The sequence below is a fragment of the Mauremys reevesii genome, linkage group 3 (assembly GCF_016161935.1).
Source record: "Mauremys reevesii isolate NIE-2019 linkage group 3, ASM1616193v1, whole genome shotgun sequence".
Taxonomy (NCBI): domain Eukaryota; kingdom Metazoa; phylum Chordata; order Testudines; family Geoemydidae; genus Mauremys; species Mauremys reevesii.
The window spans coordinates 207,869,447-207,886,266 of NC_052625.1; the positions used below are offsets into that span (position 1 = coordinate 207,869,447).

General features: G+C 62.5%; 3 protein-coding genes across 4 annotated transcripts in view; 2 read left to right on the forward strand and 1 right to left on the reverse strand.

Moving 5' to 3' along the window:
* NRBP1 (nuclear receptor binding protein 1) overlaps positions 1 to 2,585 on the forward strand; it is a 75,194-nt gene extending 72,609 nt beyond the window's left edge. The window contains exons 13-18 of the mRNA XM_039530329.1: positions 904 to 954; positions 1,084 to 1,219; positions 1,309 to 1,362; positions 1,795 to 1,858; positions 1,934 to 1,989; positions 2,300 to 2,585. Of these exons, the coding sequence (XP_039386263.1) occupies positions 904 to 954; positions 1,084 to 1,219; positions 1,309 to 1,362; positions 1,795 to 1,858; positions 1,934 to 1,989; positions 2,300 to 2,398 (460 nt within the window). The 3' untranslated portion in view covers positions 2,399 to 2,585. The remainder of the gene's footprint in view (positions 1 to 903; positions 955 to 1,083; positions 1,220 to 1,308; positions 1,363 to 1,794; positions 1,859 to 1,933; positions 1,990 to 2,299) is intronic.
* A 1,644-nt stretch (positions 2,586 to 4,229) lies between these two features.
* On the forward strand, positions 4,230 to 10,400 carry KRTCAP3 (keratinocyte associated protein 3). Its single transcript, XM_039531273.1, has 7 exons — positions 4,230 to 4,365; positions 4,790 to 4,974; positions 5,498 to 5,557; positions 6,831 to 7,031; positions 7,144 to 7,278; positions 8,777 to 8,883; positions 9,661 to 10,400. The coding sequence occupies exons 1-6, from the start codon at positions 4,335 to 4,337 to the stop codon at positions 8,873 to 8,875; spliced, it is 711 nt and encodes a 236-aa protein (XP_039387207.1). The 5' UTR covers positions 4,230 to 4,334; the 3' UTR covers positions 8,876 to 8,883; positions 9,661 to 10,400.
* A 562-nt stretch (positions 10,401 to 10,962) lies between these two features.
* IFT172 (intraflagellar transport 172) overlaps positions 10,963 to 16,820 on the reverse strand; it is a 119,045-nt gene continuing 113,187 nt past the window's right edge. For both annotated transcript variants that reach the window (XM_039531272.1, XM_039531271.1), the window contains exons 44-48: positions 14,417 to 14,476; positions 13,460 to 13,558; positions 12,367 to 12,520; positions 11,681 to 11,772; positions 10,963 to 11,131 (exon numbers count right to left, since the gene is read on the reverse strand). In XM_039531272.1, the coding sequence (XP_039387206.1) occupies positions 11,042 to 11,131; positions 11,681 to 11,772; positions 12,367 to 12,520; positions 13,460 to 13,558; positions 14,417 to 14,476 (495 nt within the window). In that variant the 3' untranslated portion in view covers positions 10,963 to 11,041. The remainder of the gene's footprint in view (positions 11,132 to 11,680; positions 11,773 to 12,366; positions 12,521 to 13,459; positions 13,559 to 14,416; positions 14,477 to 16,820) is intronic.

A 16,820-nucleotide genomic window follows, 5' to 3' on the forward strand; every position in this document is an offset into this window, starting at 1 on the left:
AAGGAAAAGGAGAAAAGGAAACACTTTCTCTCACGCAGAACCGGATGTGTAACTAGCCTGTGGAACACTCTGCCACAGGAAGTTGCTGAAGCCAGAATTTAGTAAGATGCGAAAAGGGACTGGACACTTGCGGATCAAAACTATTCAGCATGATCACAGTGGATGATAATTGTGGCATCAACATTAAATCACTTGGTTCAGGGCTTACATCAGTCTCTACCTATTAGATACCATGGTGAGGTCTATGTGGGGGGAAGAGTATCTCACATCTGCTACCCCAGGGTTCTCTCCTCTTCCTCAGCACTATCTAGTGCTGCCACTGTCAGACAGGGAACCTCGTCTGATCCAGTCTGGAGGCTCCTATGTTCATAAGCATCCTTTGGCAGGTAGGTGCTACTGGGTCGGTTCCCAAGTCCGTCCTTTAAATTACAAAAACCTTGTTTTTATATGGACAGAACTTCTACCTATTTCTGCCTGTTCTACTGCCAGTTCTGCGTTATCCTTCTTCCCTAGTGGAGAAAAGCTGGGCACCAGCGTGACTTCTCTGCTCGCAGGGCCTCTCCTCGTTCATCCCTCCCTGGCATCTGCTAAATGGCTGCAATACAATTTGTGATGCGTTAACGTGTTGTTCAGCAGGGAGATGGGGCCCTACCATTGTGTTAGGGCTTGTTGATTTCCCTTAATGCTACTAGTGTGTTCAGCTGTGGAGAGCTCCTTGGAGGGCCCAGGCTGAAGAGCAGGGCTTTGATCTGGATCCTCCAGCCCCTGCATTGCACAGGGGAGAGGCTCTGCCTCCAATGAGGAGAGAACTGTCAGGCAAGGCACTGGGCAGGCAGGGAGGGAGGAGGCACAGGCTGGCTTTGGCTCTGCTCGGCTTGTGACTTCACTGCCTTCTTTTTTCAGCTTCTCCCAGTCCCCAGCACTGGAGCTGGACAAGTTCCTGGAGGATGTGAGGTAAGAGGCCTTCCCCCTCCTATGCTGTGAGACTCCCCTGCCTGCAGCTGGCCCTGGGCAGGTCCCTGGATGCTGGTGCTGCTCACCGAGAGAAGGCAAGTGCCCTCCATAACGCTGCTCCTCTTGCAGGAACGGCATCTACCCACTCACGGCCTTTGGGATGCCTCGGCCCCAGCAGCCCCAGCAGGAGGTGGTGAAGTCCCCCATTGTCCCCCCGTCAGTGAAGACCCCAACGCCAGAACCTGCTGAGGTGGAGACCCGCAAGGTGAGAGCGGGAGATGCTGCTGCTCTCCCTCCAGTGTCTGCACCGTGCAGTGACAGCTGGAGTCACATGCCTCTCTGCTTCCCTTGCAGGTGGTGCTAATGCAGTGCAACATTGAGTCAGTGGAGGAGGGAGTCAAGCACCATGTAGGTTTTCGTCTCCCTCTTGCACATGCATGCTCTGCACGGGCGGGGTCTTACAGCACCATTACTGAGCCGGTGTCTCGGCTCCCCCCTGGCAGCAGTAGTGGGGTGAGCGGAGCTGGCTGCTGAGCACTGCTGCCCCAGCACGACTCCAGTGTGCAGGCCCCAAAGCCAGGCCAGGCTCAGCGATCCAGGGATGAGCGTGGCAGCGCCCCTGGTGCAGCGCAGTCCCTGTGGGACGAGCGTGTGGCATTTCCTGGCTTGGGTGCGGTGCATTCTGTCCCGGGGGGAGCAGAGGGGGTTGTACTGCTCAAAGTACTCCCCATCCTGCCCCCCTCTGTAAAGGGCTCTGGCCACCAGGGCTGTGGGGGGAGGGGCTTCCCTCCAGATCCTGCAGGAATTGCAGCTCCTTCTCATGCCACCTTTCTCCTGCAGCTGACGCTGCTGCTGAAACTGGAAGACAAATTGAATCGACACTTGAGCTGTGACTTACTGCCTAGTAAGTACCTGCCCTTCCCCTCCCCTCTCTGGGGCGTCCCACCAGTCCAGGACTCACTCCTCCTCTCTCTTGTAGATGACAATATCCAGGAGCTGGCGGGGGAGCTGGTGCAGCTGGGATTCATCAGTGAGGTGAGCTCCTGCCTCACCCCCCCCCCCCCGGCACAAGGGGGAACTGGCTGCATGGGCACCCCCTCCCCTCAGTGCACAGGCCACAGGGTTCCTTGTCCTGCCATCCCCACCAGTCTCCCCCTCCCAGGGCCAGGCTCCTGCTGTGCCCTCCATCCCGGTCTCACAGGTGTGGGCTTGGTCACCCTAACCCTAACCCATGGCCCAGCGGGCCGGACCCTGCCCTCTGGCTGCACGGGGCGCCAGCTGGGGCTGCCTGGTGTGCGGTCAGCGCCGTCCCAGCCACGCTCTCACTGTACTCTGCTCTCCCTAGGCTGACCAGAGCAGACTCAGCTGTTTACTTGAAGAGGCGTTCACCAAGTTCCACCTTGCCCGGAACGGAGCCCTGACAGCGGTGACCGTGTCATCCTAGCAGCCCCTCCCAGCTGCCTGGCGTTGCTTAGTTGCCCGTGACCCTTTTCTGAGTCTGTCCATCTGTGTAGGGCACCAGCGAGACACTAGATGCTGCGCTTGGAAGCTCATCCTGCATGTGCCGTCGCCAGGCCCAGCGACAGTCTGCCCTGCCTACCTATTAAAGGGGACTTTGCGAGTCAGTATTATTGCAGCCGTGTTTTGTTGGGATTGTGTGGGGCGGCGTGGCCAGCCAGGCTGCGGGAATGTGCATGGCATTTGCTCTGTTGAACTGTACAAAGGTTGGTGGGTTTTCTTTTGCACAGGACAGAAATCTTATTTAAAGGTAGAAAAGAGGGGAGCCCCCTACCCCCATGTGCACCATATCTGGCATCTGCCTCTAGCACCGTTCTGTACTCACCCCCTTGGGCAGTGGTGAGGGGGCTCTGCCAAGCGCCCTGCTCACGCTCGCCCCCAGCGGCCCCTTGGCGCGTCTCCCTCCGCTCTCCATCACCTGTTTACGTGTGTTGCACAGCAGCTTGGCAGGGGCAGGAGGGCCCACGGCTCTCCTGGACGTGGAGCGAGTGGGGCAGGGGTGGGGCTGGGAGCAGGTGCTGGAGGGTGCCCCCTAGTGGGCTTTTGCTGGCGGGGCATCACAGCGCTGGTCCTCCCACTGCTGGCACCAGAGCCCCCACATGAGACCAGGCCCTGGGCGTGGGGGGGCAGCTGTGGTCACTGCAGAGCCTTAGTGTGGGGTTCCTGCCCCCCCCCGCCCCCCCCGGAGCAGGGGGCTCATCTGAGCAGGGGCCCTTGTCTCAACCACTCCTCTCCCTGCTGCAGCCCCATCCCCAGAGCCGGGACATGGCCTCTGGCAGCTGCTGCTGTAGCACCGAGCCTCCTGTGTCTAGTTTCTATCCGTTCCTATTTTTAATAAACGGTTTTGTAAATAAGTAAATGCTGCTTCTTTGCCATGTCTGCTGGGCCCTACCCCCGCCTGCGGCTGAGCCCTGCCCCTGGGGCACCCCCTTTACCCTGCCCCCCGGCCCTTCCACCCCCCTGCGGCTGGGCCCTGCCCCTGGGGCACCCCCTTTACCCTGGCCCTTCCACCCCCCTGTGGCTGGGCCCTGCCCCTAGGACACCCCCCCCTTACCCTGCCCTGGGGCATCTCTACCCCCCCCAGCGGCTGGGTTCCACCCCCCACTTATCCTGCCCCTGGGGCGCCTCCCCCCTCCAGCTGGGCTCTGCCCCTGGGGCACCTCCCTGGCCCTGCCCCCTGTGTCTCTCTCCCCCCACTTACCTGCCCCTGGGGCACCTCTCCCCCCTGGGGCTGGGCCAGCGTGGGGGGCAAAGGGGAACTTGGCGGGGGGGCACCTCTTTTCTCTCCCTCCCCCCAGGCGCCACAGGGGCCCTCCATGGGGGGGAGGACGAGGGGGCGGTTCGTTTCCTTCAGCGCTGCCGGGGGCTGAACTCCCGGAGCGGGACCCCCAGGCCAGGGCTAGCAGGCGAAAGTGGAGAGGGACCACCCCCCCACCAATCGTTCTGCCGGGAGGCCGGACTCCTGGGTTCCCCGCGGGGGGCGGGATCGGACTCCTGGGTTCCCCGCGGGGGGCGGGGGCGGGATCGGACTCCTGGGTTCCGCGCGGGGGCGGGATCGGACTCCTGGAGTCCCCGCGGGAGGCGGGGAGGAGCGGGGTAGGGATCGGACTCCTGGGTTCCCCGCGAGAGGCGGGGAGGGGCGGGATCGGACTCCTGGGTTCCCCGCGGGAGGCGGGGAGGAGCGGGGGCGGGATCGGACTCCTGGGTTCCCCGCGAGAGGCGGGGAGGAGCGGGGGCGGGATCGGACTCCTGGGTTCCCCGCGGGGAGGGGAGGGGCGGGGGCGGGATCGGACTCCTGGGTTCCGCCCCGGGCCGTGAGGCCGGTCCGGGCCGGTCCCGCCCCCGGGCCTGGCTGCCGCGGGATGGGCTGTGGCGGCGGTGGCTGCGGGTTCGGTGAGTCTCGGGGTCCCGCCTGGAGCCCGTTCGCGTGGGGGGTGTTCGCGAATCGTCTCCCCTCCATTGCGGGCAAATTCCCGCCATGCCGTGCGTGACCCCCCCCCCCCGCGTTGCACACTCAGGGATCTCCCCCCCCCGCCGTGCGTGACCCCCTGTTGCACAGAGGGAGGGGCCGCCTCCCTCGCCGTGTGACCCCCCCGGTGCACACTCAGGGACTGCCCCCCCCGCTGTGCATGACACTCCCCGTGGCACACTCAGGGACTGCCCTCCCCCGCCTGCCATATGTGATTTTCCAGCCATTACACTGCCCCCCCCCCATTGACACTGGGGGTACGAGGCCCTTATGCTGCGTGGGATTCGCTCATTACCCCCCGAGATACAAGCCCCCCCCCCCGGTGCCTGACGCCTGCCTCTCTTGCAGACTTGGGGCGCGGGCCCCAGCGCCTCATGCGCGCTGGCATCACCCTGATCGTCCTGGGCCACCTGAACTTCATCCTGGGAGCCATCGTGCACGGCACGGTTCTGCGCCATGTGGCCAACCCTGAGCGCACCGTCACCTCCGAGTACACGACCGCCAACGTCATCTCCGTCGGCTCCGGGCTGCTGGTGAGTGGGGCCCGCCAGCCGTCCCTGCTCCAGCACCCGTAGCCCCATCGTCCCCTGGGGCTCCAGCTGCCGCATGAGTCCCTGCGGGGCGCCTCAGCGATGTCCCCAGCCAGCTGGCTGGGCCCTGAGCCTGCGGGAACTAGGCGGCCCTTGCCCACTGCAGCGCTGGCCGACCCTGGAGCGAGACGCGTGCCGGGCAGCTGAGCCCTGGCAGCCCAGCGCCTCCCCTGCTGCTAGCGGCTGGAGCTGGGGTGCGTGGGGCTGAGGCTGATGTCGGCACCATGAGGCCAGTGCAAGGAACAGAAAGCAGAACCACTGCTGGCGTGAGACACAAACGATGCCAGGCCTGCCCCCCCCCCGCCCAAACCTCAGGTGTGGCTGAGTTTCTGGCCCATAGGGCCCCTGATTTAAGGATGCCTTTGGTTGCTATGCCTCAGGGACCCAGCTGCCAGGGGTGTGGGGGTGTGGCAGGGCTGCACTGGGGGAGGAACTGACACACCCCCCCCCCTGTGTCTTTCCCTAGAGCATCACTGCTGGGATTGTGGCCATCTTGGTGTCCCGGAACCTCCTCAAGGCAGCCCTGGTGAGTGAGCGCTGGGGAGTGGGGGGGGGCCGGGGAGCCAGGTGGAGCAAAGGCCAATGCTGGGGTCACAGCCGGGGAACCCGGGGTGGGGGGTGGCTGAGTTCGGGCAGGAAGCAACGTTCAGGGCCGTGGCCCAGCTTCTGCGGGAGCCACTCCCTGGACCTTGCTCCCTGAGGTGCCCGTCTCCCGCTGTGTGGGCCCAGCCTGCTTTGCTGCTACGGCCTCAGCAGGCCACACCTGCTGCAGATAAGGCCCCAGCGCTTTCCATCAGTGCGGTTCCTTGTCTCCTCCCACGCCAGGTGCCACGCAGCTCCCCCATCCCCCGTGCCAGGCTGAGGTCTGGGTGCTAGGCTCTGCACAGACCTCCCCTGCCCCGTGCCAGGCACCATCCTGCTCTCCCCAGCCCAGAGCAAGGCTCCACCTTGTGCTGAGTGCTACGTATCGCCCCCGCCCCGCCCCACTTGTGCTGCATAAGTATGTGAGAGCCGCTCCCTGGCACCAGGCGCTCACAGGCAAACCCCCTACAGCCCGTGACAGGAGAGAGCGAGTGTGTGTGTGTCCGTCTGTCCACCCCATTGTATGGGGGAGTGACTGGGCCGTGCAGCGCGGCTGTAATGCAGGCATCTTGGCTCAGACACTGTCCTCACTGGCTCAGTGCAGGACGGCCTGTCCGTGTCCCCCCGGGAATGCCAGGCTCAGAAGTGGGGTCTGGGGGCACTGGGAGGCAGAGGGGCGAGGAATGGCCACAGGCAGAGAGCACCCAGGGTTTGTGCCAAGCCCCCCTCCCCCCCATGGCTATGCTGCAAAGGGAGCGTCTGACACCCGGCGTAAGCACACAGGACGGTGCCAGGCGCAGGCCCCGTGGGGGGGGCTGCGAAGAGCTGAGGCCAGGGCAGCGGCTGCCAGGCGCAGTTGCTCATTGGTGCTGGGATCGGTTCGCACTGGACTGGGCGAGGCAGGGGAGACCCTGCCCCCTGCAGCTTCAGATAGACACGGGTGGGGGGTGCCCTGGGCCCCGTGGGGCTGCAAGGCCCTGGCGTGCAGGGAGACGTTTGAGGCCCAGAGAAATGTTGGGCTGGGAGCAGCTGCTCCAGTTGCTGGAGGACGCTCCTGGCACAGGGGGAGGGGGTCGCTGCTTGGGAATGTAGGGCCCAGGCTTCTGCCCACTCCCCCCCTGGGCTGCTGGAGCTGGTGAGTGGCCCATTGCAGGGGCTGGGGCCATGCCACGTGGCTGCCTGGCCTCCTGCCCACCAGCTCTGGTCTCCACCTGCAGCACTGGGCCTTGCTGTGCGTCTCGCTGCTGAACTGCCTGCTCTCTGCTGCCTGCAGCCTGGGCTTGGCCCTGGCCATCTCCCTCACCGTCGCCAGCAGGGGGCACCGCCTGATCGTAGGATGCAACAGCTCCGCCCTTCCAGCTGACGCCCGGGCTGCCATCGCCACCAACGACTGCCCCTTCGACACCACACGCATCTACGTGAGTCCCTGCTGCGGGGCCAGGCCCTGCCCATCCATCGCCCCTGGGCACCCCCTGCTTCCTGCATGCCCCCCTCCTGCACGCCCTGACCTGACTGTGCCACACCCCACAGGACACGGCGCTGGCGCTCTGGTTCCCCTCCATGGTGATGGCTGCGGTGGAGGCTGCGCTTTCCGGCAGGTGCTGTGTGGTGTCCCTGATCCTCCGCGGCATCGGTCCCTGTGCAGACACCTACATCCGCCAGCAGGTCAGAGGTTCCAGCCAGAACCGCCCCCTTGTCCCCTTTCCCTCCCAGGGACTGTCTCTTGGGGAGAGGGGGTCCTCGCCCCATTTGGTGCACCAGACAGATTCACCTGGGACCCTGTGCTCTAACCCTGAGCACCTTCACCCCAAGTGTGAAGGGAATGAAGGGGCCAGAGCAAGCATGGGGTTGCGGGGGTCCAGGGCCAGATACTACGTATGGGCTTTGGGGTGGGAGGGGCCAGACTGCAGTGCAGGGCCAGGGGTGTCTCCCCAGGGCTGCTGGAAGGGCTGTCCCCCATCTGCCCCCCATGCTCTGCCTACACAGCAGCACGACATTGCTCATCCAGCTTCAACCCTGAAAACATCCACTCGATGTGCAATGGCCATCAAACCAGCTACCAGAATGGTGGGAACTGCTAGGAAAGGGATCAATAATAAGACAGAAAATATCACAATGGCATAGTATAAATCCACGGGACGCTCACACCTTGAATACTGCATGAAGATGTGGTCGCCCCATCTCAAAAAAGAATTATTGGAATTGGAAAAGGTTCAGAAAAAGGCAACAAAAATGATGAGGGGTCTGGAACAGCTCCCATCTGAGGAGAGATTAATAAGCCTGGGACTGTTCAGCTTGGAAAGAGACGACTAAGGGGGATATGATTGAGGTCTGTAAAATCATGACTGTGTGGAGAAAGTGAAATGGGAACTGTTATTTATCTGTGACATAACACAACAACTAGAGGTCCCCAAATGAAATTAACAGGCAGCAGGTTTAAAACAAACGGAAGTATTTCTTCACACACCCTGTGGAACTCATTGCCAGGGCCAAAAGTGTAACAGGGTTCAAGAAAGACACGCATCACTTCATGGAGGCTAGATCCATCAGTGGCTATTAGCCAGGCTGGGCAGGGATGCAGCCACATGCTCTGGGTGTCCCTAACCTTCTGCCGTCCAGACGCTGGGACTGGAGCACTTGCTAACTGCCCCGTTCAGTCCCTCTGGGGCAGGGCTTCTCAAGCGTTTTCTTTCTGAGTCCCCCCCCCCTCCCCCCCCGGTGCCACAGTAACTCTTGCTGCATATAAAAGCCAGGGCTGGCGTTAGCGGGCAGCAAGCAGGGCACCTGCCCAGCGCCCCACGCCACAGGGGCCCCACGACGCTAGGCTGCTCAGGCTTTGGCTTCAGCCCCTGGCGTCGGGCCTTGGAGCCCCGAGGGGGTGGGGCTTTGGCTTCCTGCCCTGGGCCCCAGCAGGTCTCACGCCAGCCCTGCTTGGCGCCCCCCCCCCCGAAACCTGCTCATGGCCCCACAGTGGGCCCCAGACCCCTGGTTGAGAACCACAGCTCTGGGGCACCTGGTGCTGGCTGCTGTGGGAACTGGACCTTGGGTTTGCCCCAGTTTGGCCGGTCTTATAACCCCTGCACCCCCTGGAGCTTCGGTCACCCCGGGCCTGGCATCGCCCTGCCCCCGGGGCACCTCGCTCAGGCGTCGGCCTCCTTTCCAGCTGGAGCAAGAGACGGCGACAAAGGAGGTGGCATCTGAGGACCGGCACGAGCAAGAGCTGAGCCAGCTGCTGGCAGTGCAGGACGGGGCCCGGGCCTAGAGGCAGAGGTGAGCGTCGCCTGACCCAGCAGGGGGAACAGGGCCCATGGGTCTCTGACTGTCCAGCCCAGCGTCGCTGAGAGCTGCCTAACCCAGTGCAGCTTCTATCCAGGCAATGGGGACCCTGTCACTCCCCCCCCTTGCTGGGCAGGGCCCGTTCCCAGCCTGCGCTGGGTCCCCTGGCACCCCCCCCCCCCGGCAGGGCCCGTTCCCAGCCCGCGCCGGGGCTCCGGGTCCTTTGGTGCTGCCCCCCCGGCAGGGCCCGTTCCCGTTCCCAGCCCGCGCCGGGGCTCCGGGTCCTTTGGTGCCACCCCCCGGCAGGGCCCGTTCCCAGCCCGCACCGGGGCTCCGGGTCCCTTGGTGCTGCCCCCACTGGCAGGGCTCGTTCCCAGCCCACGCCGGGGCTCCGGGTCCCTTGGTGCTGCCCCCACTGGCAGGGCCCGTTCCCAGCCCGCGCCGGGGCTCCGGCTCCCTTGGTGCTGCCCCCACTGGCAGGGCCCGTTCCCAGCCCGCGCCGGGGCTCCGGGTCCCTTGGTGCTGCCCCCACTGGCAGGGCCCGTTCCCAGCCCGCGCCGGGGCTCCGGGTCATTTGGCGCTGCCCCCCGGCAGGGCCCGTTCCCAGCCCACACCGGGGCTCTGGTTCATTTGGTGCTGCCCCCCCCGGCAGGGCCCGTTCCCGTTCCCAGCCCGCGCCGGGGCTCCGGGTCCCTTGGCACCGCCCCTGGCAGGGCCTCAGGATTCAGGGGTCTGCAGCCACCACAGCCGGATGGTTTCTTTCTCTCGCAGGTGCTGCTCCAGGAACCTCCAGGCCACATCAGCTAGGAGTGGGGGGTGAAGCGCCCAGCATGCTTATGCTGCCCCATGGAAGAGGCAGAGGACAGGGCCAGGAGGGAGGGGGGAGCTGCCCCACCCTGCAGACTTTTCCCTTCTGCTGTGGCAGGGTCCTGCTGGCATCAGGGCGCCCGTGGCTCTCCCCCTCATGCTCAGAGTGTGCTCGTCCTGCTGCCAGCCCTCCCGGGGCTCTGCCCACCACGCTGTGCTGAGCTCCCACCCCCATCTGGCCATGGGGGGAGGGACCCCTCCCAGAGACGCCAGTGGGGAGGGGTAGAAGCAGCCTGAGCAGGGACATCTGGACAGCCAGTGACCTCCCTGCAGGTGGGACTGGCCTTTCTCAGCTCCCCTCCCTCCAGCTCTTCCCCTCACTCCACACCTGCCCCTTAGCTCGCCCCCCCCTCCCATTCCCACACCCAGCCGTGGCATGAGCTGGCCCTCGCCCCGGCCCGCTGTGGGTGTGCCAGGCCCTGCCAAGTCTGCGGCGCTGGGACAGGCCACGGCTCTGGGGCCAGGGCTCGGCTGGCCCTCAGGCACCAGCTGAATAAACATTGTTCATAAATCCTCAGTGATTTGGGACCTGGTTCCCCAAGCGACTCCCCAAGCCTGGATGAGCCGGCTGCAAGCGAGAGCGTGGCTGGGTACAGCCCTTGGCCACTAGCCAGACTCAGCAATGGCTGGCTGTCCTCCAAGGGGGTGTGTGTGGGGGGGGCTGAGCAGCAATGGGAAGCAGGTGGTAACGGGGGTCAGGATCATGGGAGAGGACCTGGCAGGGGGTGGGTCTATGTGTTAAGGGGGGAGGAGCCTGGCTCTGCAGCCATAGGGGGGGAAGGACCCTGGCTCTGGGGCCAGCCCCTGTTGCTCACCAGCTTGCTGGGTCCTGCCATTGCTCCGGTGCCCTAGAGGAAGATGTGGGGTGCTGGACACTGCTTGTACAGTCAGGGCCTGCTGCTTGGCCCCTGCATCCCCCAGGCAGCGGAAGGGCCCAGCCTGCCCTGGCCCCACAGGGCGTGCTCTGGAGGGCAGGGTCCCTGTGCTCATTCTTGGTAGCTCCAAGCCCAGCCTGAGCCTGTCACTTCAGGGCCCTCCGGGTGGTGCGAGCCTGTGGTGGGCTCCTGCACTCGCCCCCTGCCGGCCGGGCATGGGGGTGCCCCGTGCAGCCGGGGAGGCGCGTGCCACAGGCCGGAGCCAGTGGGATACTGCCCCCCCCCCCTGCCAGGGGAAGCGCAGGACATGCAGGCAGGGCCGGACATGGGATCAGGACCATGGCTGCTTTAATGGGGAGCGGCGAGGGGGGGCCTCAGGCCTGGTGGCTGGCCCAGGGGCACTGCCCCGCTCACTGGAAAGAGAAGCTGCTGCTCGGCAACCCCCCGGACCACTGGCCGATGAACTTGAGCACGTCTTGGCACACGGGACTATGGGACGTCTGCAAGAGAGAAGAGGCGGCGCTGGGCACAGGCTTGCAGAGCCGGGTGGTGAGGCTGAACTCAGCTCCCTGGGGATTCAGCACATCCCCCCGCTCCCTCCTGGGCTGCATGGGCCATGTGAGCCCAGCCCCCCAAGCATGGGCATGACCAGGCAGCAGCTGGGCCCAGCCCCCCACCTCTACACTAGGGCAGCCGTGGGGCCTGTCCCCTGAACTGGAGCGGGGTGGGGCACAGCCCTGGTCCCTGGGGCCACTGGGGGTGGGCTGGGGCAAGGGGGGACCCCAGCGGGATAATACACAGGGGGCCTGCGTGCTGCTGGGGGATGTTCACCCAAGGTGGGGCTGGGCCAGGCTGAAGCCAGGGGAGCCAATGCCCTGGCTCCTCTGCCCTTTGCTGCAGCTGAGAGGTGCTGGGCCGGGAGGTGGGGGTGGATGGCTGCCCCCCATTCTCCCTCCCAGTGGGCACAGGCCTGTGAGTGAGCCAGAGCCTCTGCCCCCTGCGCTCAGCACTGAGCCCCTCCCATGAAGACGGGCCCTGCCCCCGCTCACCTTGACGGCCATCAGGAACTTGTTCCATGTGTCTTTGTTGGCTTCTTTCCCAGGCCGCTTGAACTCGACCTTGTTCCTCAGCACGGGGTAGCCTGGCCACGGACAGGCCAGTGAGTGGGGCTGAGCCCAGCTCCGCCCGACCCCCAGCTCTGCCAGCACCACCCCCAGGGGCCTGGCCCGGGCGCTTAGCCAACAGTGCCACTCTGGGCAGAGCCGACGCGGGGACCCAGAGGTGCCGGGGGCCCCAACACACAGCAATGCCCCTGCCAGGATCCCCCGTGCCAGGACCCCACCCCACGCCCAAGCCCTTCGCCTGCACGTCCCTCGCCAGTGTCTGGAGTCCCCTGCTGCCAATTCCACTCCCCAGGCCCAACCCCCCCCCAATCCTGCTCTCTCCAATCCGCCCCCTGGTCCCAAACCTGCCCCCCCCAGTCTGAAACCTCCCTCCCTCCATTGCTAATCCTGTCCCCATGGGTCCCAACCTCTCCCCATCCTGCGCCCCGCCAAGCCTGCCTCCCCCACCCAGGTTGCAAATCTCCCCGACAGCCAATCCTGCCCACCCAGGCCGGAATCTTGCCCCCCTACTCCCCAGGTCCTGATCCTGTCCCCTCTGCCAAACCTCCCCCCACTGCCAAGCTGCTGCCCCCAGATCTCATCCCTGAGGGGCTGAGGGCCCAGAGACTCACCTGTGAGCAGGCAAGGCAGGGAGCGCACACCCGTGCTCGCGGCCACCAGCGAAGCCTCGTACGTGTCCCGCTCGTCTCGGGGCAGGACCTGCTCCAGACGCTGGTCCATGGACACGGTGAGCACCCAGTCCCTGATCTCCTCCCGCGTCGCCTCCTGCCGCACAGCACAGAGCACTGCTGACTCCGGGCCCCGCCCTGCGAGCCAGCCTGGCCCCCAGACCAGGGAGGGGTCGGCCCCCAGACCCTGAACCCCCACTGACAGAGGGGGCCCTGGTCACTTGCCTCACTTGGTCCTGAGAGCAGGGGCCTCATCCCTCGCTTCCCTTACTCCCCAGTCCTGAGAGCTGGGGGCCTGGCCCCTCGACCCCCCTAGCCCTCTGGGCCTGAGAGCTGGGGCCTGATCCCTCCCTCCTCCACTCACCTGGCCCTGGGGCCCTGGTTCCTTGTGCCATCCCCTATTGCTGAGAGCTGGGGCCCTGCTCCCTCACTTCCCCCAGCCCTGAGAGCTGGGGCCTGGGCCCTCGACCCCCCAGCCCTCTGGTCCTGAGAGCTGGGGCCTGATCCCTCCCTCCTCCACTCACCTGGCCCTGGGGCCCTGGTTCCTTGTGCCATCCCCTATTGCTGAGAGCTGGGGCCCTGCTCCCTCACTTCCCCCAGCCCTGAGAGCTGGGGGCCTGGCCCCTCGACCCCCCAGCCCTCTGGGCCTGAGAGCTGGGGCCTGATCCCTCCCTCCTCCACTCAGCTGGCCCTGGGGCCCTGGTTCCTTGTGCCATCCCCTATTGCTGAGAGCTGGGGCCCTGCTCCCTCACTTCCCCCAGCCCTGAGAGCTGGGGCCTGATCCCTCCCTCCTCCACTCACCTGGCCCTGGGGCCCTGGTTCCTTGTGCCATCCCCTATTGCTGAGAGCTGGGGCCCTGCTCCCTCACTTCCCCCAGCCCTGAGAGCCGGGGGCCTGCTCCCTCGTGCTCCCCACCCTGTTGCTGAGTCAGGTCCCTCACACCCCTGCTTATTGCTGAGAGCTGGGCCCTGTGCTGCCTCACTCCCCTGCCTGGCCTGGAGCTGAGGGAAGCAGGGCTGGGGGGAACGACACTCACGGCCACGTGCTGATGCGCCGGGAGCGGCACCTCGAAGGGGATATCCGTGTTCTGGAAGTCGACGTGGTCCAGGGCATCGAGCGTGCCCTCTTCGATGGCCTGGGGGCAGAGGGAGAGCGCTGCACGGGGGGCGGGGAGCATCCTGCGGTGCGAGCCCAGGCAGCACAAACCTCCCGCACCAGCAATGGCCCAGGCGATGCCTTTGCCACTCCTAGCAGACACGCCCACGGCTCTTTCAATTCTCAATGGAGCAGGTGCCAGCCAAGAGGGCAGTGACTGACACCCTTGGCCAGGGTGCCGGGGAACTGGGTCCCCCAACTGGCCCCGCTGCTAAGGAGTACAGGGTTAGACTGGAAACAGGCACAGGACCTCTACTGGAGCAGCTGGAACCCGAGTGACCCTCCTTGCCAGCTGCTCTGGGGTCTCTGCTGTGTGCTGGACAACAGAAGGGCAAGGAAGGGGCCGAGCTCCACGCTTTCCTTCCTGGTTCTTGAGCAGGCAGCAGCCGAAGAGTCAGGAAATGAGATCAGCTTCCTGCCCTTGTTCACGGCCACCTCCAGGCCAGACATCATGGCCTTTCTGGCCTGAACGTCTCTTGGGCTGGGGCCATGCTGCTCCGGACACGCAGCCAGGGCTTTGCTTGTACAGGCCGTGGTTTCACTCTGTGTCATTTCCAACCTGCAGCATTCAGCCACATGCACATTAACACAGGGCACGCTCCCCCTGTGGGTCCCTGAGGCAGGGCTGGGACAGTCTCTGTCAGGCACCTCCCCTGCAGCCCCCCGACTCAGAACAGCCTGCCCCCCTCAGAGCCGGCGCCAGGAGTAAGCAGCCTGAGCAATTGCTTAGGGCCCCGAGCAGCTCCAGAGCTCCCTACTTAGGGCCCCCAATGGGCTGGCACCAGCACAGCTAGCCACCCCTGTGCCGCCTTTACCCTCGTCCCGATGTGCCACTCACGTCGGTGAGATCCAGGAAACGGTTCAGGAAGATGAATGCCATGTTCTCCCAGCCAACCGCCTAGTGCAGAGAAAGCAAGAGTGAGTGTGAGTGGTGGGAAGCTGATGCTGCCCATCCACACAGGCTGTGGGGAGCCCTGGCCACATCCCACCCACTGGTGATGTGGGGACATGCACTCTGGGCTAAGAGCAGTAACCTTCAGCAGGACAACGGGGGGCACCTGCACTGCACCTTGCTGAGCAGCCAGGGTTCAGGGGAAAACCAGGCAACAAAGGCTTCTGGGGGACTGAATCTGCAGGGTTCAGAGAAAACAGCGGCATCGCCAGCTCGCACAGCCCCAGCTACACCAGAGGCAGGTGTGAGACCTAAGATCACCAAGCAGCAGATGTGTGATAACTTGCTCCCATGAGGGTCTCATCCTGGGCACTCATACTTAAGAGCTCAAATTATTTATTTGTGGGCTTGTCAAGATGAACAGTGAGCGTGCGGCAAGCTGGGGCATGAATTTACTGCACACTAGCCTGCTCTGGACTCCCCAGCCCTGGCCCCTTCACCGGGCACTAAAGGTTCCCAGCAGGCGGTGAGCTACTCCTGTTTTGAAGGGGAGTAAACCACACTAGCAGGGTGCCAGGGACAGGCAGTACATGGCACTGCAGTCACCCCCGGCTTGCTGTGCACTAACTGCAACTAGACAAGCCCTGTATGAGTGCAGTGCCACTGCTCATGGGCCAGGCCTCCACGGAGCTAGCACTGTGCAGACACAGAATTAAGAGACCGTCTGTACCACAAAGCGCTGACAAGCCAAGCTTAACCCCTGAAGCAGGTTACAAATTCCTTCCACAATTTTTTTTCTAGCATTAACTCTGGTAACGCTGGATATTCTTATAATCCAGATAATCTCCAACAACTTCATGTGGAGATGAGTTCCACAGGCTAATAATGCATGGTGCAAAAAAGCATTCCCTTGTATTGGGTTTGAATTTCCCCTATTTGAATTTCATTTAATGCGCCCTTGTTCTTGTGTTGAGACACGAAGAACAGAAGCACCCGGTCTCCGTCTCTAGGCCAGCTATTATTTTAGGTATTTCTGTCATATCCCCTCTCATTGACAAGGTCCCTCACCAAAGGCTCTTAGGTAAATTAAGCTGTCATGGGATAAAAGGAAAGGTCCTTTCATGGATTGAGAACTGGTTAAAGGACAGGGAACAAAGGGTAGGAATTAATGGTAAATTCTCAGAATGGAGAGGGGTAACTAGTGGTGTTCCCCAAGGGTCAGTCCTGGGACCAATCCTATTCAATTTATTCATAAATGATCTGGAGAAAGGGGTAAACAGTGAGGTGGCAAAGTTTGCAGATGATACTAAACTGCTCAAGATAGTTAAGACCAAAGCAGATTGTGAAGAACTTCAAAAAGATCTCACAAAACTAAGTGATTGGGCAACAAAATGGCAAATGAAATTTAATGTGGATAAATGTAAAGTAATGCACATTGGAAAAAATAACCCCAACTATACATACAACATGATGGGGGCTAATTTAGCTACAACGAGTCAGGAAAAAGATCTTGGAGTTATCGTGGATAGTTCTCTGAAGATGTCCACGCAGTGTGCAGAGGCGGTCAAAAAAGCAAACAGGATGTTAGGAATCATTAAAAAGGGGATAGAGAATAAGACTGAGAATATATTATTGCCCTTATATAAATCCATGGTACGCCCACACCTCGAATACTGTGTACAGATGTGGTCTCCTCACCTCAAAAAAGATATTCTAGCACTAGAAAAGGTTCAGAAAAGAGCAACTAAAATGATTAGGGGTTTAGAGAGGGTCCCATATGAGGAAAGATTAAAGAGGCTAGGACTCTTCAGTTTGGAAAAGAGGAGACTAAGGGGGGATATGATAGAGGTATATAAAATCATGAGTGATGTTAAAAAAGTGGATAAGGAAAAGTTATTTACTTATTCCCATAATACAAGAACTAGGGGTCACCAAATGAAATTAATAGGCAGCAAGTTTAAAACAAATAAAAATAAGTTCTTCTTCATGCAGCGCACAGTCAACTTGTGGAACTCCTTACCTGAGGAGGTTGTGAAGGCTAGGACTATAACAATGTTTAAAAGGGGACTGGATAAATTCATGGTGGCTAAGTCCATAAATGGCTATTAGCCAGGATGGGTAAGGAATGGTGTCCCTAGCCTCTGTTCGTCAGAGGATGGAGATGGATGGCAGGAGAGAGATCACTTGATCATTGCCTGTTAGATTCACTCCCTCAGGGGCACCTGGCATTGGCCACTGTCGGTAGACAGATACTGGGCTAGATGGACCTTTGGTCTGACCTGGTACGGCCTTTCTTATGTTCTCATTCATCTCTTAAGGGAACAGTCCCAAGCGTTTTGATCCCTCTTCC